General features: G+C 37.5%; 1 protein-coding gene across 1 annotated transcript in view; it reads left to right on the forward strand.

Moving 5' to 3' along the window:
* Window positions 1–23975, forward strand: part of HMCN1 (hemicentin 1) — a gene marked incomplete at its 5' end in the record, with an annotated part of 521222 nt that overhangs the window by 123871 nt on the left and 373376 nt on the right. The window contains 2 exons of the mRNA XM_082648266.1: window positions 1647–1805; window positions 2611–2733. Coding sequence (XP_082504392.1) covers window positions 1647–1805; window positions 2611–2733 — 282 coding nt within the window. The remainder of the gene's footprint in view (window positions 1–1646; window positions 1806–2610; window positions 2734–23975) is intronic.

Raw genomic sequence — 23975 nt, forward strand, 5'->3', positions numbered from 1 at the left:
GCTTATTCATCTTTGCGTACCTAAATCCTTGCAGGGTGTTTAGCAGTTATTCATTGCTCAAAACATATTGGTTGAAAGTCCATTTCCTTGACCCTGTAGTTATTGACATCTGCTAATGAGAAAAAAAATACTATATTATATATATTATAAATATAAGCATATTTATAATAGATTTGTATTTATTTATAACAGGAAAATTTGAAAGAGAATTAATATTTAACAATAGAGAAATGCCTGACTAAATTATGGGATATAGACAGAATATTATACAATCACTAAAACCTGTGATTTTGAAGAACATTGATGACATGATAACATAAGCAGGATATAGCTCTAAATTTAAAATATAATGTATAAAATGGTAATTACAGCATGCTTACAGTTTTATCTGTCAGTTCACATGTGTTGGAAGGAAATAAGTGTGACAAGAATTCCTCTTACGGTGAGGGCTATTTTTGTTTAGGAAGGTATATTGAGCCTAATTGAGTAGAAAATAAAACACAGAGATCATGTGTTAATAGTAATAATGAAGCAGAGTGAAAAGAGTGACAGAGGGAGTGTATTTTATATAAAGTGGTCACGGAAGGCTTCTCTGATAAGTCACATTTGGGCAGAAACTTGGGTATGGGAGATGAACCAGTGTGTTTGTTTGCTGGTGGGAATGATCCAGTGAAGACAGAATGTTTGACAATGGAGTGGGGAGAAGGGACAGCCATAGGAGCCATGTCCTTGACTAGGCCCAGGTGAGAAGTTAGCCTAAGCTGTGGGTGTAAATGATTCCTTCACCATGAAGGCGGGGCATGTGCCTGCTGTTGCTGGACGTTAATAGGTATCGGTGCGGGAGTTTACGAAAGTTCTCTTCTGATTGCTTCTATCTTCTCAGTACAATAGAAGAAAAGTCATCAAATAAGAGTGAGAAGGGATAAGAAAAGAGGGGATGTATAAAATAGTCATGTATGAGAGTGGGAGTCAGTCAAGTTAAAAAGCATATAACAATTTCTATTTTCTGTATTTTTGGTGAATTTTTATTATTTTTTTTCTTTTCCTGACTCTTTTAAGTTTAGTTTATTTACTTATTTTTATTGAAATACAGTTGATTTACAATGTCATGTTAGTTTCAGGTGTACAGCAAAGTGTACTTAGATAATCTCGAGTTAGATAATCTTCACTTAGATAATCTCGAGTTCGATCCATGTCGCTGCAAATGGCATTATTTCATTCTTTTTTACGGTTAATATTCCATTGTATATACATACACAACACGTCTTCTTTATCCATTCATCTGTCGATGGACATTTAGGTTGCTTCCATGTCTTGGCTATTGTAAATAGTGGTGCAGTGAACATCGGGGTGCATGTATCATTTTGAATTATGGTTTTCTTCAGATATGTGCCTAGGAGTGGGATTGTAGGATCATATGGGTGAATTTTTAATTTATGCATAAGTACAGGTTTTTCTAACACTGCATCATTTTATATCTTTTCCATCTCCTTGTAACCAAAGTGGTTAATCCAGTGGCAAACTGACAGAAAATAAAAGTGAAGACAACCTCTCAGTTCTAGAGCTCCTACAGCAACTTGTAATAACTAAGGTATCTCTTTTCTGCTAATGAAATAATTGACTTTTTTCTCACTGCTCCTCAACAGGGTGGTGGCGATTGTCCAGAAATGAGTATTGGAGCTATAAAAATTGCCTTGGAGATTTCTCTTCCTGGTTCTTTCATCTATGTTTTCACTGATGCACGGTCCAAGGATTATCGGCTCACTCATGAGGTGCTGCAGCTTATCCAACAGAAACAGTCACAAGTGAGTAGGAATCAACTCCCCACCACTGAATTTTCCATCTGAACACAGCTGTAAGAAATACAAGAGATTGCCTCCCCTCCCTGACAAACTATGTGTGACAGACGTCAATAATTACAACTATTGATCCATATATATGGACTCCAATATGTATGTGTCATTTAATCTAAACATGTTAAATGGATATGTGATATTTGTATATAGCATATGAATGCCTTGTTTCATAATATGGAGAAGAAATGATTAGAGTTTAATTAAGATGCTTGTTACCATCTTATCCTTATAACTGACAAAAACATAGCCCTGACAGAAAAGGCCTGTATTTCAAATATCGCCTCCTGTGTGGAATCTTGTCTGAGTCAGTTACTCATTGTATCAGTTAGCTATTGCTGCATAACAAGGTGTTCTCTCAATGACTTAAAACAATAATCATTTATTTCTCACATGTTTGCAGGTTTCAGTTTTGCTAGACTATGCTTGCTCACTTGTGTATCTGGGCATAGTTTGGGTTTGGCTTATCTAGGTGATCTTGGGATGACTTGGCTCTGCCTTTCAGGTTTCTCAGCCACTTTCTGAGACCAGGAAGCTAGTTTAGGCATGTTCTTCTCATGACCAATGCAGAAACACTAGAGAGCAAGTGGAAATACCCAAGGCCTCTTGAGTTCAGGCTTAGAACCAGTAGAATGCATATCTATATCTATATATCTTCCACTTGCTTGGTAGTATGTAAATACATAGTAAGTGCTCAATAAGTATATATTGGTTTCTGAGAACCCTTTAAACTATCTTCTTTTTTCAAAAATCATAGGTGGTATTTGTGCTCACTGGAGATTGTGATGACAGGGGCCATATTGGATATAGAGTCTATGAAGAAATTGCCTCTACAAGTTCTGGTCAAGTGTTCCATCTGGACAAAAAACAAGTTAATGAGGTCAGTTTAATAAAGTGGGTCTACTTTATTACCAGCTACCTTACCAACATCAGTTAGGCAAACCTAATTGTGTCAGTTTTGATTTCAAAAACAATTCAAACAAAAAAACATTTTCCCCCATTCCCCACAGGTCGATAAAGTCATTAAAACAATGTGGAGAAACATAGATTTATCTGGTATTAATTTCTAGACTGTATTATGCTATACTGATAAATTATTTAGATTTAAGCATACATTTATTTAAAATTCATTTAGTGGAACTTGAAAACTTTTGTAGTTGTTGTAGTTTAGTAAGGTCAGTTTGTATTTCTGATGTACAGCTTTTGGATAGTTGGTAAAATGAGGCTTGATTTGACTTTTACTTGACTCATTTTACATTCGTTTACTGAAGTAGAATATAAAAAAGTGAGTTATTAAGCCAAATTCTAATGAAGTTTGATCTCTAAGATTAAAAGTAAAAAACTATAACTCAGTAACTATATACTTATCTAAAAATTTTTATGATAATAAAATCTATAACTTATATGCTAAGAAAATCTTGGTACTTCTAAAGAAGTGTTTGAGATATACTTAACTGTCATGATTATTTCTTTCTTTTTGTTACCTTTCCTTGACCTTACTTGTGATGATAAAATATTGTTTACTTATTTATTTGGCTCCCACTTAAGTTTCTAGGAACATGCCAGAACAAAGATAAAATTTTACGTGGGTATAATTCACATTTGATTTGATGTGGTCAGTGTATCGAAAAAATTCTATAGTTTTTTGTTTGTCATTACTGCAATTAGTATTATTTAAAATTTTTCTTAACGAACAATTTTTCAACTATTGGTTGAAAGATAACAAGCATGATTGACTGTATATATATATATATATTCACAGATACTTAACACACATATATATATATAGGCACATATATGTAGATATATGTTTGTGTGTGTATATTTTCTTTTTTCCTCTTTCTTTTTTTTTTTTCTTGGCGGTACACGGGGCTCTCACTGCCGTGGCCTCTCCCGTTGCGGAGCACAGGCTCCGGACACGCAGGCTCAGCGGCCATGGCTCACAGGCCCAGCCGCTCCGTGGCATGTGGGATCTTCCCAGACCGGGGCACGAACCCGTGTCCCCTGCATTGGTAGGCAGACTCTCAACCACTGCGCCACCAGGGAAGCCCTTTTTTTCCTCTTTCTTTGTGATCTAATATGTGGTAAATATTTAAGTTTCTGATGTGAGCTAAAAGTATGGGTTTCTCTTTGTAGGACAGGATTTTATATATATATGTATAAATATATGTATACACATATATAAAACCTGGAGAGTGTTATGCTTAGTAAAATAAGACAGAGAAAAACAAATACTGTATATTTTCACTTATATGTGGAATCTAAAAAAAATAAAACAAACAGATGTAACAAAACAGAAATAGACTCACAGATACAGAGAACAAATTATTGGTTACCAGAGGGGAATGGGTGGGGGAGGGGGCAAAATAGATGAAGGGGTTTAAAAGGTACAAACTACTAAGTATAAAAAAATAAGTTTTAAGGATATAATGGACAGCACAGGGAATATAGTCAATATACAGGTTCTATGAATTTCATGACAAACTTCCTTGTCTTGAAAGAAGTGGTTCAGTAGTCCTCTTATAACTAAAGAGTTCCTATTACATCATGGTGGAACTAATAGGACATTGCGTATTTCTAGAATAAACATTTTAGCAAAAATATTTTTTATTAATATGTGATATACAAACCTGGGAGGTTACTTTAGTCCAAATGTTTTCTCTTCTTGCAAGAAACAGCCTTAGAGTGATATGTGGCTTGAGTCCATATTGTGTCCACTGTAGTGATCCAGAAATGTCTGGGCAGGTCTGACAACTACTCAACTACTGAGCCCTTAGCAGTTATTTGAGTAAACATCTGCATGAGAATTTGGGAGCCTGGGAAGAGAAGAGTTGGAGAAGAGTGCAGGACCGTCTCAGGAACTGGGTTTCTTGTCCCATCCCATACACTGTGCTTGACCCTAATGACCTCACACTGGCCAGAATGGACATCGTCAAAAAATCTACAAACAATAAATGCTGGAGAGGGTGTGGAGAAAAGGGAACCCTCTGGCACTGTTGGTGGGAATGTAAATTGGTACAGCCACTATGGAGAACAGTATGGAGGTTCCTTAAAAAACTAAAAATAGAACTGAATATGACCCAGCAATCCCCCTATTGGGCATATACCCTGAGAAAACTGTAATTCAAAAAAGACACATGTACCACAATGTTTATTGCAGCACTATTTACAATAGCCAGGACATGGAAATAACTTAAATGTCCAACAATAGATAAATGGATAAAGAAGATGTGGTACATATATACAATGGAATATTACTCAGCCATAAAAAGGAACAAAATTGGGTCATTTGTAGTGATGTGGATGGACCTAGAGAGTGTCATACAGAGTGAAGTAAGTCAGAAAGAGAAAAACAAATATCATACATTAACACATATATTGGAATCTAGAAAAATAGTACAGATGAACCTACTTGTAGGGCAGGAATCAAGACGTAGATGTAGAGAATGGACATGTGGACACGGTGGGGAAGGGGATGATGGGACGAATTGGAAGATTAGGTTTGACATAAATACACTACCATGTGTAAAATAGATAGCTAGTGAGAACCTGCTGTATGGCACAGGGGGCTCGGCTCAGTGCTCTGTGATGGCCTAGATTGGTGGGATGGAGGGGAGGGAGGTCCAAGAGGAAGGCGATATAGGTATACATATAGCCGATTCACTTCACTGTACAGCAGAAACTAAGACAAATTGTAAAGCAATTTTACTCCAATTAAAAAAAAAAGAAAGGCCACTATTTGGAGTTGCTTTTTAACCTGGAATTATGTAAGACTCTGGGGTACAGTCAGTATCATCAGCACAAAGTAGGGCATAAGTGAGGAAAAGCAACATTCTCTCTTGCATCAATGGGGATACCATCTGCTTAGGGGGTTGTGAGGCTTTTGGGAGAAGTGGCAGTGGTGTTCAGTGTAGACAGATGGGGCATTGCTGCCAGCAGAGGATACCCAGTAGACAGGGTGGTTCTCAGCAGAAGGTATTAGAGAAGAGGTGAGAAGAGACATGGCCGTGGTCAGCATCTAGAGCATTTGAAAGAACAGTTGCTTGAACCTGCCGTGAGCAGTCAGGCATAACTTGGAAGTTCTCAGAACAAACTGGGTAAACTTTTAGGGGGAACCATAGGACTTTTTTAGGAGTTGGGCCATAGAGCTAGAATATAACCTCGTCTGTCCCATAAATGTAACTCTATATTCATATACTCAGAGACAATTGATTTATGCAAAATTGAAAATACTGTTGTTGGAACTTCCCTGGTGGTCCAGTGGTTAAGAATCTGCCTGCCAATGCAAGGTACACGGGTTCGAGCCCTGGTTTGGGAAGATCCCACATGCTGCGGAGCAATTAAACCCATGCGCCACACCTACTGAAGCCTGCACACCTAGAGCCCATGCTTTGCAACAAGAGAAGCCACCACAACGAGAAGCTTGTGCACTGCAACGAAGAGTAGCCCCTGCTCGCCGCAACTAGAGAAAGCCCGCGCACAGTAACAAAGACCCAATGCAGCCAAAAATAAAAAAATAAATAATAAAAATAAATTAATTAAAAAAAACAAACAGAAGCAGTATTGTAACAAATTCAATAAAGACTTGAAAAGGAAAATGGTCCATATCAAAAAAAAAATCTTTAAAAAAAAAGAAAAGAAAATACTGTTGTCTTAAATGGAGAATATGAGCCCTACAGAGGTACAGGCTTACTTATTAAGAAATGGGGTAATGCATATTTTTTATAGTCCTAATAATTCTGACAATTGCCAAGTAATTTATAGGAACAATTTAAAAAATTTGGTGTGAATTACAGAAAATTTTATAGATATATGTATATAACATAAATTTAACCCACTGCAATCTTAATAGTGTTTTTCTCCCAGATCTTCAACTGATATTTTGATCTTTAACTTTAGCTAGGCAGAAAAGGGCTAGCAAAAAGCATTGCTAAAATCGTCCGTTTTTATAAGCTGGAGTTTGATGCCAACAGGGACGGGCTTTAATTCATATGTCAACCGTAGCATTTCCAATCCGCCTTCCAGGTTGTTCAGGAAAGGTCATCTCATATACTTTGTGCCACTGAGATGCGGGGAAATTTAGCTAAGGGTATCTTGGAAAAGTTGTCTTCTAGATATTGTCCTGCATGGATGTGAATTCCAGATCTGGTACAGGCATCTTCATACAAGTCTGAGGATGAAACAAATACAAGGCGGAGGAAAGAGCTAAGAAAATCCAGAGCCTTTGGCTTAAGTCAACACTCAGACCATCCTACCTCTAAGCCTCTGAATCAGGGAAGTGATCTTTTTGTTTAAGCCAGTTAGAGTTGAGTATTAAGTTACCTAAAGATAAATGTATTCTAACTGATAAAAATTCTATATTTCTTTGTGACATGGTCTCTGTAAGTCCCAGTTTCCTTGTTTGTAAAATGAGGATAATAGAATTATACACTTCAGGAAGTTGTTATAAGGTTAAATGAGATAATGCATGTAAAATGTTCTACACAGGTCTGATACAGGGTAAGTGCCCCATAAATGTTAACTGGTATTGTTACAATCCTCATAATGTTGTTATTTTGCTTTCGAAGTGGGGAAATTGTGCCACTGTGTTTGTTAGAAACCAGGTGGCTAGTTGTCGGTTGCTGGGAAGTAAATTTGAGTGGGAGAGTCTAGGAAAAGGCTGGAGAGATGGTTCTTTTTTGATGTGTGTGAAAAAAGATACTGTGAGGGGTTACTGGAATTGTATGAGCCAATATGTGCTTTAAAGCCACCAAAGTAAAAGCTTTTGTTAACAAAAAGCAGAGTGACAGTGTTAAAATTGGATTTGCAAAATTTTTAGCAGATAATTTAGCCATTTTTCTTTTCTCATTGTTCCAGATTCTCCTATTATATAAATATTTTAAACTCTAGAGAATATAGATGCTTTAATGATAACTGCACATTTAATAGATTTAAGAACTGCAGTGAAGCCATGCCCGTACTGAGTCCTTTCATTTTATTAGAGCGATTTTTCATCTACTGTTTCTAAAGGAATCTGTAGAGTATTATGCTTTTACTCTCTTAACCTTGTTCACCGATTTCCTAACCTAGTGGGATATATTTTGTATCAACTCTCTCTTGAGATAACTTGTAGTTGTTTTCTTTCTTCCTGTTCTTTTTTTAAAGAAGGTCTAGGTATCTTTCATCTTTTTTTTTTAACATAAAAGAGAAACCAAAGTAAAGAAATTATTTGGCTGAACATCAGAGGCACGTAAATCATTGTATGGTGTTACAGTTTGGAAATACAAGTTAAGACACATCTAAAGGATGTACTTAAACCGTTCACCTTTGAAGATGGAAAGGAACTAAACAGTCTAACTCTTTCATTTCTTTGTAAACTGGGTGATTGTCAATGATCTAATTAATGCCTCCTAGGTTTAAGCAAAGTCCAAGTTTGAAATCTCAGAGTTACCCACAGATGTTATACTCTTGTGTCCAAGAACCTAACACAGAACAATCCACTATCAAATGGATAATTCACTTGTTCTGAGCTTCCCCATCCTTTCTCTCCACCTCTCCCAACTCGTGTCTTCAAACATCTCCCCTTCCAATCCCCCCACCCCCCCCAAAAACCTCTCCCTGCACGTCCCAGACTTGTGGATTGGTTTTATTTCCCACTTCTAAGTAATGCTGGCTAGCTGGCTGTGTTATATCAGAAGGAAATTTTATCAAATAAAGAAATAATTGTCAAGAAATTTATAGTTTTTGAAGGAGGTCAATGATGATATTTAGAAGTCCCATGAGAATGTATCTTAACGACTATCCTATCATATAACTTGCAGGTCTTTGGTGTAGGATGTTTTAGTTCCAGCGTTCCTTTTTAACACCTAGTGCTTTCTTCTGGAGTGGTTCCCTGTGCTACTCTGTTTGGTACGGGCATACTCCTCTCGACTGTCACTCTCTGTTAGACGTGAAAGACTCCCACGACTCTTTCCTTTCTTTGGTGATTGCCCTGTGATTAAGAAAGTAATACCAGATCAGAATGATTGTGTGCTTGTTATCGCCGTTCAACAAGAGTTGAATTTTATTTCACTTCATTTCATTTCATTTCATTTCATTTCACTTAATCCTTACCACAGCCTATAAGGAAGACACCATGATCATCACCCTCTTTTCACAGATGAGGGAAATGAAGCATAGGGAGGCAAAGCATCTTGCTCAGGGTTAAACTGCTGCTAGCTGCTAAGTGTCTGAACATAGGGGGCGTATGCATTCTTTCTCCCGAGACTGCACCCTCAACCACTGTGAGTCCTGCCTCTGATTTTGTCTTTTGTTTTCATCAGAGGATGCAGTTTTAACAATACAGTGACACATCAGAGATTCCATCCCCATTCATTTGTTCAGCAGATGTTTGGTCTACTTGATGCTAGTCACCACACTAAACACCATGGGAAAGCAAAGACTAACAGATGCTGTCCTCATTTTCAAGGAGCCTAGAGGAGGAAAGGGGATGTAATTACACTACAGGGTGATAATAGCTGATGGATACCATCCCAACTCCTCAACCAGCCAGAGACTTCACTCTAGAAGGACCGTGGGTCTCATTGAAGACCAGGGCACACACTCTGTTCCTCAGGGTCCTAACTGCTGCATTGGCCAATGGAGTGAACAGGGGGCATCTAATGCCAGATTCTCTGGATTTGAATCTTAGCTCCACCACTTACTAGATTCATGACCCTTAGTTATCTACCTACTCTGTGCTTCAATTTCTTCATTAATAGATAGGATACATATAATACCAACCACATAAGATTAAGCAAATAGGGAAATTTCAGTAGTACCCAGCATATAATAAGCCTTTGAAAACATTTTATGTTTATTTTTTAATGTTTGTTTTCAAGTAGCAAAACTGCAGACCCCATTCCCCCCATCCTTTCTATCTCTTAAAAATAGACTTGGGCATCTGATCTAAATTTACTACCCTCTACCTTATAAGTGGCTGGAAAGGCACTGAAAGGCTGTCTACTTTTCTCTGAATATGTGGCAGGGTAGTAAAAGTCCAGGACATTAGGAATCTCCATTCTAAGTTCTCCTCCCTCCTAGGCAAGACCAACTGCTGCTAAAGTCAACATGCTCTGGGAATATACCATCAATTTTCTTACAACAGCAAGGAGAGAGGAGAGGTCATCCCAGAATTTTTCTCTAAGAATGATTAAAGAAGCAGGATATGAGTAATCATCTGGGCAGAAAACAGATGGCTCGCTCAACAGGGGCAAAACAGAGTTTACTGAATAGCAGATTACCGAGGTGTGGGTAGGCCTAAGGGCAGCCAACAGGGAATGGTGAAGCACTAAGAGTCCAGCAACAATAGAGGAGAGAGAGCTTGGACCAGCACCCAGGGAGATCAAGGCTAAGGACCTCTGATAGGCAAACTGCAGCCCTGGAGGATGGAACCAGGGGAATAAATACCCCACTCCTCTTTATCCCTTTCATTTCACCCAATCTAATTGGAAGCTGGGTCACTGATCTTGGGTGCCCTCAGCCTGAAGCGATTTGAAGCAGGATTTCAGTTCCCGACCGGAGATTGAAGTCAGGCCGTGGCAGTGAGAGAGCTGAATCCTAGCCACTAGACCAGTGACAAGGCCCTGGCCTGTACAGCTTTGCAGAAAATGAATTTCCGCAAAGAAACGGAAAGTAGTGAAACAAGTCAAGTGTTTGTAAGAAGGAAAAAGAATACCTGTGGATAGACACACAGGCGGACTCAGAGAAAGAGTCGTACCCTCTTGGTAGTTTGAATCACTCCTTTGGGACCTTTCTTCCAGGTTTCCTTTGGCCAATCATCTTGCTTTGTCTGGTTCCGAGTCTGTATTTGGTTAATCTCTGGGTCCTCCCACGTGTGCGTGCGCATCTCTTAGCCAAGATGGATTCTAGCGAAGAGGCCTATGAGTACGTTGACATCACTCCCTTTCTGACCTCCAAGGAGCCTCTCTGCTCATGTATAGTCGGGAAGGTTTTCCTTGACCTCGAGAATGAGAAACATGTGGTCTCTATGGGCAGGGCTTAGCTCCTCTCCCTCTTCATCTTGGAGTATCTGTCCACAGGGAACAAGCTGCTAAGCCTGGGGCCCATCTATCTCCTGCCTCAAGACCAAGGAGCCCCTAGTGAGGCGGTCCATAAAGATCAGTATCCCTGGACACAGAGCCTAATGGAGAAAGGCAGAGAATGGATCTGGAGGGGCAAAATGAAAGTATCCAGCACAAGCAGTATGGTGCAGTAAAGACTCCAGGCTCTGGGACTGTGGCTCATATCCCAGCCACGTGACATTAGATAAGTTACGTAGTTTTTCTGTCTCAGTTTCCTCATCTGAAAATGGGGAGAATGATGGTACCTACCTCATAAGGTTATTGTATTTAGAACATACCAGTAAATATTAAATGTTTTTATTTAGTGGTACATGTTAGTCAAAACATTCCACCAACATTTGTATAATTTTTCCTAAAACAAAGAAATATATATTTACTGTCCATCTGTGTTGAGATGGCCAAAGGCAGCACGCTGTGATGGGGCTTTAGAATCGGGGAGATCGGGGTTGGAATGACTTCTCTGTCTTTAAATAGTTGGACAACTTTATGTAACTTTATATAACGTCTCTGAGACTGTTTCTTCATGTAAAAAATGGCATACTAATTAACTCACAGGATTGTTCTGAAGCTTAAATAAAATAAGGAATACGTATAATAAGCTGAATAGAGTCTCAGGAAAATGGAAATCAGCGAGCCTGGAGGTCCTCTGATGCCAGAGAGGACCTATGGTTTTGCTTTGATTGTAGGTCCTGGATGACCTTATTCTGTGGAGGGCTCAGTGAGCCCCACATTTACAAATAAATACCTAAGGGAGAATGGACTCAGAACTACTAAAGACTGTAAGATGCTCAAACATTTACATTTCCCTGTATTTGTCATGTTTCCTTATTTTCACGTTGCAGTAAAGCCGTTTAAAGGTAAAGGGTTTAACTCCTTATTTTGGGAATAATAACATTGATTATAGTCATAATAATATAGGTCAGCCTTACAGAGTGCTTATTTTATTGCAGACACTATGCTGAGTGCATTCCTTTAATCATCACAGACATATGGACAATAGATAATGTTTTGAACAATAAATTATGTGGTTTTTTCCCTAAACAAATGGAAACAAAGTACACATGGCTTCATTTACCCATATCAGTGACCTATAAAACACTAGTAATAATAATAACATGATAAGCACTCTACAAGAAGCCCCAAGCAGAATAAATCCCACTCCCCTGGGAGTCTTCCTGGAGCAGCATGTGTAGTTGCAGTGTCCTGCATGGTAAGATGAGGGGTGATTGGCTGGGAGTAGTATCCTGGAGCTGAGAAATAGGTCCATGGAGTTCTTCTAGAGGAAGACAGAGCAGATGATCATCTTTCTGTCTGTAACATGAATTGAGACTCTAAGATAAAGAAAACATCTTTATTTTTTTCCACTAAGGAATTTCCAATGGGAAGGGAAGAGTTGAACTCACTAGATATTTCAGAGGAAGTAACTAAAGCGGAGGAAAATGAAATGACAATCTTGTAACTGATTGGTGCAAAATACCAACAACCTGGCAACAAAAATCCTCATTGATTAGAAATTACTGGATGTGTTTCTCTTGCTAGTTTCATGCTCCTTTTCATAGGGGTCAGTATTGATATTAGAAAAACTGTATGGAGGCTGATGTTAACACTGCATACACGCCCCATTCATTTGTAGGCAACTTTGTGAAATAAAAGCAAGCCTAAGTTGGTTTTGATTGTCAGTGTAGCAATATCAATAAAAAATAAAATCTGTAGAATTGTATTGATCGATTCCTAAAAATCAAGTACTAATTACCTTAAAACCAGTGAGAATAGAGTAGCATGTACAAATTTAAAAGCAGCTGTGACTCTGTCCATTCCCACATCTTCATGGAAATTAAATGCAGTGCATCTCCCCCTGCCCAAAAAAAAAGAAAGAAAAAGAAAAACTGTAAGCTTTGCTGGAGTATGAATTCAGCACAGCCGCTTCCTGCAATTTTGGCTAAAGCCTACTTGTGACTAGAATTCAGACCAAGAGTTTTCTGTATATGGGCTTAATGATGAGACTCTGAAACTCAGGGTTTTGAACAGTTAGTGCTCTGAAGTGAGGCATCTGCCATTTTGTTTTCCTCTATTTCAAGTTTCACTCCAGACATTATTTCAAAAACATCACCTTATTGCTGACCTTGAAAATAAGTAGAAATGGGTGTTTCCTCTGAAATTTGAAAATGTATCAGAGACAATTATAACTTCTAGAAAGCTTCAGGAAATGTATGAAAACAAGGCATAAGTGTTTCCACTTATCCCTTCTTTGAATTCACCTAATTAAATGTTGCAAATGAAGTGGAGAGCTCAGACCTCGTACTTTAAAATAATACAGATGTCTCTACATCCACAAAAATACCAAAAAAGGAATACGTACCTTAGTTCCAGTGGAATGATTTCTTCCTCTATTACTATGCTAAGATTGACATGTCATGAGTGTGTGCTGGGAACTAATGCTCCTGTAGTTATCACTCCAGGGCACCTGGGAGTGCTTTTTATAGGTCACCAATATGGTTAAATGAAGCCATGTGTACTATATGGTTCCATTTGTTTAGAAAAAAACAAAACATAACATAATTTATGGTTTAAAAAATTATTTATTGCTCATAGACCTCTGAGAAAGTGAACAGTTTTTCAAAATGACATTTAAAGTATACATAATACATAATACTCCTTGCAAGCGGAAAAAAAAAAAGACTGTTCTCAATAGAATCTTATTTAGGCAAAATATACCGAGTCAAATGGAGCCCTTCTGCAATGTGAAATAGTGGGGAATAGCGAGTGTTTAAAAGGATACACTCTGTAAAAAAATGGGAATTCCATCTTTCATTTCATGGTTTCATGTATATAGTGGCTCTGGGAACTATTTGAAGTACTAGTTACAAACTGTGGCAGTACATTCCATAAGGGCCGTGGGAGTCATATCCACAAAACAAAACTCACTGCCTATGAAATGTGAGTTTCAATATGAAAGTGTTCCAAAGACAGTCATGATATTTGACCCCTGGTATTACTTGTCTACAAAACTCAGAACAGAATGGATACGACTCACTAAAGCGTCTTTCTAAAATACCAGAAAAGCAAAGAGAAAGGAGAATGCCTGAAAAAATATTTCTCTCTCTCTCTCTTTTTTTTTTTTTGTAAATTTATTTATTTATTTATGGCTATGTGGGTCTTCGTTGCTGTGCGTGGGCTTTCTCTAGTTGTGGTGAGCGGGGTCTACTCTTCGTTGTGGTGCGCGGGCTTTTCGTTGCAGTGGCTTCTCTTGTTGCGGAGCACGGGCTCTAGGTGTGCAGGCTTCAGTAGATGTGGCACGTGGGCTCAGTAGTTGTGGCTTGATGGCTCTAGAGCTCAGGCTCAGTCGTTGTGGTTCATGGGCTTAGTTGCTCCGTGGCATGTGGGATCTTCCCAGGCCAGGGCTCGAACCCGTGTCCCTTGAATTGGCAGGCAGATTCTTAACCACTGCGCCCTCAGGGAAGCCCTGAAAAAAAAATTTCTTAAAAAAAAATGTTATTTAAGAGCAAATGTTAGCCAATAGGTTACGTGCATTCAACAGGACCAAAATAAATAGAAAAAGAAATAAAACTGTTTACTTAGCTGACTCTATTTTGATTAGAAACTGAAATAAAATATTAATTTTGACTATGAGATGTCAGTTTTAACTAATCAATCAATTACTTGTATAGCTAACTCTGGATTTGCGAGAGTCTTAACTATCAAAAAGTTATAGTGTCAGACTCAAAGTCTTTGAAAAATTTATTCAGGTCTGCACTGACTTGAAAGAAATGATCTTTTATCTCCATTTAGAAGGCTTGGTCTTTATTTTTATTGGAGTTGTGATGGAAACTAAAGGTTTGAGTTGAGGAAAAAAATGTCCCAAGTGCTTGACATTTAAAAGTGAAATCACTAATTAGCCTTTAAAGTCATCGACCATGATCTCTTGACGAGTTCCTGCTGGGAACCACAAAGGAACACAAGAAAACATGAAGAAAATCTGCAGTGTTGAAGCAAATAAAATTCTATTGAGGCATTTTCAGAGAGCCTCAACAACTTGGATGTTTCCTTTCATATTTTATCTATTTAAATTTTAAAGTTTCCTTTTAAAGTTTTTTGTTTAGAGAAGGCATATGTCTGTGGTAAAATAGTAGGCATGATGTCTCTCTTTACAAACACACACCAGAGTATATCTGATCTTATATTAATTCAGAAAGAACAAGAGATTTAACACATTTAAGAGTTTATATACCTGTTGTTTCCAAAAATATTGTATTTATGTATTGTAAAGTTTTTATATCGTTGTGAAGAAAGCAATTACAGAACAAGAAGGATTTACTGTATAATAGCACAGGGAACTATATTCAATATCTTGTAATAACCTATAATGGAAAAGAATCTGAAAAAGAATATATATATATTTATATTTATATATATGTTTATATATATAACTGCATCACTATGTTGTATACCTGAAATAACACATTATGAATCAACCATAGTTCAATTTAAAAAATTAATGGAAAAAAAGAAAGCAATTATCATTTAATCATCCGATCTAGGAATTATTAAAGGCAGCAAGTTTGTTGTGTTTTTTTCTTGGTGGAAATTGAGTGAAATCATGTGCCCAGATTATTTTGAAAAGGACCTAATCTTGAATCTTGGGAAGAAGAATTTTGGAATCTTAGTCCTTTATTTCCCAGAAGGCTTCTGAATGTGTGGGCCAAGTGCTCCATCTGACCAAGAAATCTGTGTGACCAGGATACCAAAAGTCAGTCTTTAGTTTATCATAGAAGGGGGGAAATAAAAAGGTCTGGGTATTACATATATTGTCCAGGTCAAGAGGTACCTACTGCTAGTATTTTCCTTTAATAATGATAATTAAATAATTTGGCCCAAGGTAATTGACTGTTGCTAATCTCTAGACATAGAAGAGTTTATATAATCTTCTAATTTTCTTTTTTTAATTACCTATCCAGAAGTCCTGTTATATAATTACTATTGATCTGAAAGAAAAAAGTTGTAACTTGTGGACTAAACACATTAGATAAATATTATTTTACAGTTGCAAGAAAAGACTTGGTTAGTACCTTTGGCAGAAATAATTGCATCAATTAAAAGTAGCTTAATACCTCTGGAGAAAACATACGAATTTGCTTCTTTGAAAGGCAGTTTAAAGGATTTCATGTACAAAGAATGAAGAAAACCCATGATTTTACTTCTAATATTTCTATTTAATAATAAACCAACAGACAACTTTGAAATCAGTAGGCTTATTTAGTGAAGTGGTAAGAAGTTCCATGAAGATATTAGGTTGCAAATGCTCTGTAAATGCCAAATATATATCATGATTTATCCTTATTTGCACTTGTTTCAGCATAAATTAGAAACATTCGTCAGGGGCAATCTAATTTTTGCTTCTCTTGTGCCGTAGCAAAGAGGAGATGAAAGAGTTAAGAGTCAAAGCAGAGGAAGTTTTATATAAGAAATTTCCTTATGATCTAGGGTAGATAAATGGAAACAGAGTCCATGCTTCATATATTTTCCAGGTTTCCTTATGCATCCCTGGAATGAGCCAACTGTAATAGGGTTATAAAAGCAAAATCTTTGAGAGATGGTATGAGCTACTTTTGAGAGCTCCCTTGTTACATCTTGGACGTGATTTGGCTTTGTGGCAAAAATTACAAATAGCTTTTCTCTTTCTTGCTAAAGGCCCCAGAAGAAAACTGTATTTTAAGGTCATTTACCATACAATTTAAACAGCTGTGGTGTGAAGGAAAAAAATTTTCAAAATCCTTGATAATAATTTTAAATAGGTACAAATAATTAATTTACTTTTAAAATATCATTGTTGGGATATTTTATCACCTTTAACAATTATGAACTTAGGAAAAAACACATAGTCTGGTTAAACCATTTAAAATTTGAAAATTTCTTCTGGGAATAGGAAGTCCTCGGCATTAGTGAACCCATTTGTGAACCTTTGCCCATTGTTCAAATAATAAATTAATATATTAACTCAATAATTTGATAATGAATTTTACAATTTAATAAATTAATAAAAACAAGTAATTTAAATTATTGTTACTTCAAATGATCATTAAAATTTTATATCTGTTAGATTACAGTTTTAAAAATACATTAATCATTTATATATATATGCATACTTCTAGAAAAATTGGAAAGGTCATACCCAAATATGTTGATGGCAATTATGGGACAGGTAATTTTAATTTTTTTGCTTTATATGCTTTCTTGATTTTTAAAATAATGAGTATGTATTATTTAAAAAATAAAAGCAGTGAAGGCATTTTCACTCAAAAAAGAAAATTTCAAATGCACTCAATATACTTACAGACCAGGTTTACAGACAAGGCTCTATGCTGTGAGCTATGGGGATGCAAGGATGAATCACACATAGACCTATTGTCTAAAGATGCCAGATTCTGGAATCTAAGAGGAGAGAGATCAAGTCTTGCTTATCCAAAAGCAAAATCAAGACCCAAACTTCACTTTCTAAATTTTGCTTCTTCGTTCTTCACCAAACTTCTTGAGGGATAATTACTTCTTTTGTCCCCTCTTACCTATTTATTCTGGCATCTAATTTTCACTCTCTGTACCCAGTTAGAACAGTTCTTTTCATGTAATCCAAGACTGTAGCCTCTGTCCTCATTCTTTGTAAAAGGTGACACTGCTGATCGTTTTTGCTTTTTTGCAACCCTCTTGCCCTGAGCATCCATGATATGATTGATGTTCTTTCCCAGTGGATCTCTGTTCCTTCTCTGTCTCCTTTACTTGTACTTCTTCCTCCTATTATTCTAAGTGTCTGTGTTCCAACCTTGCCTAGCCTCTGAACATACTCTTTCTCTTGGTTCTTTTTTTTTTTTTTTTTTGTGGTACGCGGGCCTCACACTTACTGTTGTGGCCTCGCCCATTGCGGAGCACAGGCTCCGGACACGCAGTCTCAGCGGCCATGGCTCATGGGCCCAGCCGCTCCGTGGCATGTGGGATCTTCCCGGACCGGGGCACGAACCCGTGTCCCCTGTATCGGCAGGTGGACTCTCAACCACTGCGCCACCAGGGAAGCCCTCTCTTGATATTTTAATTCAGTCTTTTCTTTCCTTTTCTGAACCACACTTTTCCTTAGTTCATGTAGATCTCTACTTAAATGTATCTTTCTCCTGAAAGTATTATTTAAAATAACACTCCATTTTCTGTTCTAGTTCCCATTATTCTACTTCATTTCTTATAGCATTTCTCTCTGCTAGAATTATATTACATACCCACTGTTTATGCCTAAAATAGTTTTGACTCATAGTGTGTGCTCAATTAATAGTTATTAAATGAATGCTTTGAATGAACAAATCTCACTGATTTTTCTTTCTCTCTGTGCAGATGCTAAGTCCACATCTTCAGCCCTGACAGCTTCCCCAGCTCTCGTCCTGTATTCCAACTGCCCTTTGGTCATCTTAACCTGACTCTGCTGCCCACAGCTCTAAGTTAGAATCTCACCGTTAGGCATGCTCATTTTTAGAGCTCCCCTTTTTGCTCTTGATATTACCACACTTCTTTTTTTTTTTTTTTGCGGTACGCGGGCCTCTCACTGTTGTGGCCTCTCCCATTGCGGGGCACAGGCTCCGGACACGCAGGCTCAGCGGCCATGGTTCATGGGCCCAGCCGCTCTGCGACATGTGGGATCTTCCTGGACCGGGGCACGAACCCATGTCCCCTGCATCGGAAGGGGAACTCTCAACCACTGCGCCACCAGGGAAGCCCTACCACACTTCTTGCAGTCATCCCAGCCCAGATGGCCTGAGTCATCCTTGACACTTTCCCTTCCTTTGCTGTTCACATTCAGTCAGTTATTAAAATGCTTTCCATTCTATTTTCATACTAGCCTTCCCAGTCAATGCATGCTTTCCTCACCTCATGGCTCATTTAGTCTGTGGCCATGGGTCATTTTTACTCGTCTCTCTGTCATTCTCTTATTTATTTATATATTCATTCTTTGCTTTATTCACTTCACTCATTTATTCATTCAACAAACAATGTTGAGGCCTACCTACTATATGTTAGGCTTTAAGGATTCAATTTTAAGTGAAAATAGATGTAGTACACATTCTCATGGTGCAAAATGGTTTTAGAGAGAGCAACTAAGTATAGAGACTGAAGGATTTGGAGCCTGTGGTGAGGAAGTAAGATATCTGGAGCTGCCCTAGTTGATAGCTAGTCCCATGATGTGGCTCTGGGGGTTTGTGGCTGAAATGAAGTGGTGATGTGGTTATAGGAGACCAGGAGTCAGCAGGGGACAAGTCATCTGTGTGAATGTGGAAATCACTGTGGTGACAAGGCTTGGGATAGAGAGAAAGACAGCAGGCCAGGTGCCAAAGTCTTCAATAAATGAGGACCAGCAGCAACAGAGCAATAGAGATGGATTGATGTAGGTTTCAGAGGAGCAGGGCTTTATTCAGGGCAGGGCAATCAGTAGTGAGGAAAGAGAAAGCTGCCTCAGGTCTCTAAAATGTATGGGGTACAGGAGAATGAACAGCCTTCATTAAAGAAAGTTATTGGAGAAGAAACTAGCCTAAGTGACATATTTCCCTTGAGGTTAGGAAGTACCTTGAATTTTTGGTGAAGACTGGAAGTAAGGGAGTCCATAAGTGAAATGGAGTTTTTAGAAATCACAGTGGAAGCTTTGGGCTAGAAAGATGAGTGAAAAGTTAATGGGAAGAAAGCATAGAACAGAATGAGGGTGACAGAACAAAAAGAGACTGATAATTGAGGGGACTTCAAACCTAAAGGCTGACTAGGTTTAATGTAGAGTGAGCCATGTGGGTTCAGTTACAATGTACTTCTTCCTATTTTTAATTGAAGTATTGTTGATGTACAGCATTATACAGGTGTACAGTGTAGTGATTCACCATTTTTAAAGGTTACACTGCATTGACAGTTATTATAAAACATCAGCTGTATTCCCCATGTTGTACAGTGTATTCTTGTAGCTCATTTTATACATAATAGTTTGTACCCCTTAATCCTCTCCTCCTATCTTGCCCCTCCCCTGTGCCCTCTCCCTACTCGTAGCCACTCTGTTTGTTCTCTACATCTGTGATTCTGCTTCTTTTTTGTTATATTCACTAGTTTATTGTTTTTTAAGATTCCATATAGAAGTGATATCATACAATATTTGTCTTTCTCTGTCTGACTTATGTCACTTAGCATAATATCCTCCAAGTCCATACATGTTGCTGCAAATGGCAAGATTTCATTCTTTTTTATGGCTCAGTAGTATTCCATTGTGTGTGTGTGTGTGTGTGTGTGTGTGTGTGTGTGTGTGTATACACACCACATCTTCTTTATCCATTCATCTATTGATGGACACTTAGGTTGCTTCCATATCTTGGCAATTGTAAATAATGCTGCTATGAACATTGGGGTGTATGTATCTTTTTGAATTAGTGTTTTTGCTTTTTTCAGATATATACCCAGGAGTGGAATTGCTGGGTCATATGGTAGTTTTATTTTTAGTTTTTTGAAAAGCCTCCATCTCACTTCCACAGTGGCTGCACCAATTTACATTCCCACCAACAGTGTACGAGGGTTCCTTTTTCTCCACATCCTTGCCGACATTTGTTGTTTGTGTTCTTTTTGATGATAGCCATTCTGACAGGTGTGAGGTGATATCTCACTGTGGTTTGGATTTGCATTTCTCTGATGATTAGCGTCATTGAGCATCTTTTCACATGCCTGTTGGCCATCTACATTTCCTCTTTGGAAAAATGTCTATTCAGATCTTCTGGCTATCTTTTAATTGGGGTTTTCTGATGTTGAGTTGTGTGAGCTGTTTATATATGTTGGATACTAATTCCTTTTTGGTCATATCATTTGCAATATTTTCTATTCGGTAGGTTGTCTTTTTGTTTTGTTGATGGTTTCCTTTGCAGTGCAAAAGCTTTTAAGTTTAATTAGGTCCCATTTGTTTATTTTTGCTTTTATTTCCTTTTCTTTAGGAGACAGATCCAAAAAAATATTGCTACGCTTTTTGTCAAAGATTGTTCTGCATATGTTTTCCTCTAGGAGTTTTATTGTTTCCGGTCTTACATTTAGGTCTTTAATCCATTTTGAGTTTATTTTTGTGTATGGTGTTAGAGAATATTCTAATTTGATTCTTTTACATGTAGGTATCCAGTTTTCCCAGCACCACTTATTGAAGAGACTGTCTTTTATCCATTTTATATTCTTGCCTCCTTCGTTGAAATTAATTTCCCATAAGTGTGTGGGTTTATTTCTGGGCTCTCTATTCTTTTCCATTGATCTATGTGTCTGTTTCTGTGCCAGTACCATACTGTTTTGATTAGAGAATATACTTGTTTTAGTTTCTCTGATGCATTTTGTTTTGTCATCTGAGACTTTGGACGGGCTGTTCTTTCCTCCCAGAAAACTTTCCAGACTCTGTACCCATAGCCATCAATCCCTCATCCTCCCTTAACCTGGCTAATTCCCATTCATCCTTCAGTCTCATGTTAGAAGTGATTTCCCTCAGTGGACCTCCCTGAATCCCCAAATTTGGGCTAGGTGCCTGTCCTTTGTCCCTCTCTTACTGTATCATCATGTTGTATTATTATAACAGTGTATCTACTGTAATAGGCTATAAGCTTCACATGAGCCAGAACTGCTTTTGTTTTTATATTTCTGCTGCCTGCCAGAGTGCCAAGCATATAGTAAACTAGCGGAAACTTAATATCAGCAGATATTAAAATATCTGTTGACTGAATGAAGAATTAAAATGGTGGAATTACATTGAGATTTAGACTAGAAGAAATCCCCAGTGATTTCCACATTTACATAAACTCTCAGGTCTTCTACTCTATGCTATAGAAAATTGAAGAAGAAAGGAATTGTTTGGCTAATAGTTTCACTGCACACAGGGAGAACCTGTATCTAAATTTAGTCACATCTAATGTAAGCAGGGATGCTGATTCTAAGTCAGAGGATGATGTCGAGTCCAGGTACTCTGACTTAGTGTCCAGGGCTCTCTCTATTATTCCTTTCTGCCAAAAACCTGGCACTTACTTCAGTGGGATGAGGAGGTGAGGAGAGGAAAACATAAATTTTCCTCTACCCTTCTATGCCTCAGCTGAACCTTGTAACAAAAGACAATTTAACAAGAGAAAAACAAATCGAAGTTTATTAACATGTATACCTTATGTACACATGGAAGATACCCAGGGGAAAAATTAGTTGCTCTCCAAGATGGCTTAGAACTCAGGCCTAAATACTATTTTCAGGATAAGTCAAAAGAAGGAAAAGCTGGGGAGGCAGTTTTGGGCAGGTGACCAGGAAAAGCAAGGTTAACAAAGGTAAGGTTTGTTATGCAGATTTAAGTCAGAGGAATTTCTTGTGACTTAGAGTCATCTTTGTCTTCCTGATATGGAGAGGGAGACACCCTTACAAATGGAGATTTCCTTTATAAATGTAAATTTCCCTTATAAAAGGGTAGCCTCTACTCTGTTTTCAGAGCCTCTTCTGTGTCTGCTGTTTCTCAAAATAATTAGCTCAAAATAATCCTGTGCCAAAGAAGCATATGTGGAGGTACCATATTCTGCCACCCTTCAGAAGCCCTTCTGAACCCTTCCTTAATTCTTCTGAATCAACCTGTCCATCAGTTGATGTTGTTTTCTTTGTACATCACAGATTCAGTTGTTCAGATTGTTCTTGCCAGTGAATATACTTTTCCCTCTGCTTTGGGCTTCTCTTTTCCTGATAGGATAACCAACGCTAAAGAGTATAGCGTTAAAAAAGTAAATATGCAGAGATATCCATAGTGCTGTTAGAATTTGTTACATGGATGTACTTTATATGAGGTAATTGATATATGACAAAGATGAACTTTTCGTAGCAATATCTACATTAGCATAGTCTGTTGTGGTGGAGAAAGTCATCGGTAATACCTAACACTTTACTGTTTTTAATGACATAATACTGTCTTACACAATATATTTAAGAAAATTACAGATAGGGAAATATCAGACAAAAAGACCAATTCGATTGTTAGTCAATTTAATTCACTTTCGTATCTTCTTTAGGAAATAAATAACTTGTTCTGAATTTCCATTATTTTGTAGTAGAATTATCACAAGAATAGGTATTCTGATCCTGGCTTCCTGGATTTTTTGGGTTTTGTTTTTGCTTTTTTTTTTTGCAATGTTCTTCACTTTTTATTAGAAATGTGTTATAAAACAATACTCAGTATGTGGATTTAGACAAATGTCATTTATGAATTCAGGGTGCAATATCAAACAAAAAAGCTCATTTACAGAAGAGGTTTCCAAAGTAAACACAATAGAAACAGTCAGTTTTTATGAAATAAAAACCAGTTTGTAATTTTTCCAAACTTACCCTGAATACTTTTGCAGCTTCGAAAATATTTGCATAAGTTTTATAGTATTTGTTCATTTCACTCATTCCTTATACTTCCTCTTTTAGCTGGGGCCTGGAAGTTGAAGTTCAGAATTTCACAAAAGAACTGTTCTTTTAGAAATTTCTAGCCTAAACAGATGTAGAAAAGACTAGGACCCTAATGGAAAACCGCTCACTACATATTTGAAGGTTTGTCAGACTGAATAACTTCGAGAGGTTTAAACTTATTTTTTCTTTAGACTATAAGTATTTAAGTGTTATTTTAAAGGGCACATAAGCATGCTTGGCTAGCTCTGTTGACCATAGAAGACTTTCCAAGTGTACATTGATTTTTGCAGTTGTGGAACGAAGCAAAGCTGACTCCCACGTGGAGAGACTCTGAGCCTCCCTTCATTGAATAAACTCTAATGGGGCATCCACAGCTTATTATTCCCTACCTGGAAGAATAATAAGCAAATTAATGTTTTTGTGCCTGTATCAAATAAATGAATGAGTTGTTTTTTCGTTATAATTTTATTCTGTGATTATGCAGCAAAGAAGTTTTAAACTGTGCTTCTTTTTTTTTCTTTGCAGAAAATAGTAGAAAAGGGAGATATCCCAATTCATTTAATAAAATCAGAATTAC

The sequence above is a fragment of the Grampus griseus genome (genome assembly GCF_964374135.1).
Source record: "Grampus griseus genome assembly, chromosome: 1".
In the NCBI taxonomy this organism is placed as follows: Eukaryota; Metazoa; Chordata; class Mammalia; order Artiodactyla; family Delphinidae; genus Grampus; species Grampus griseus.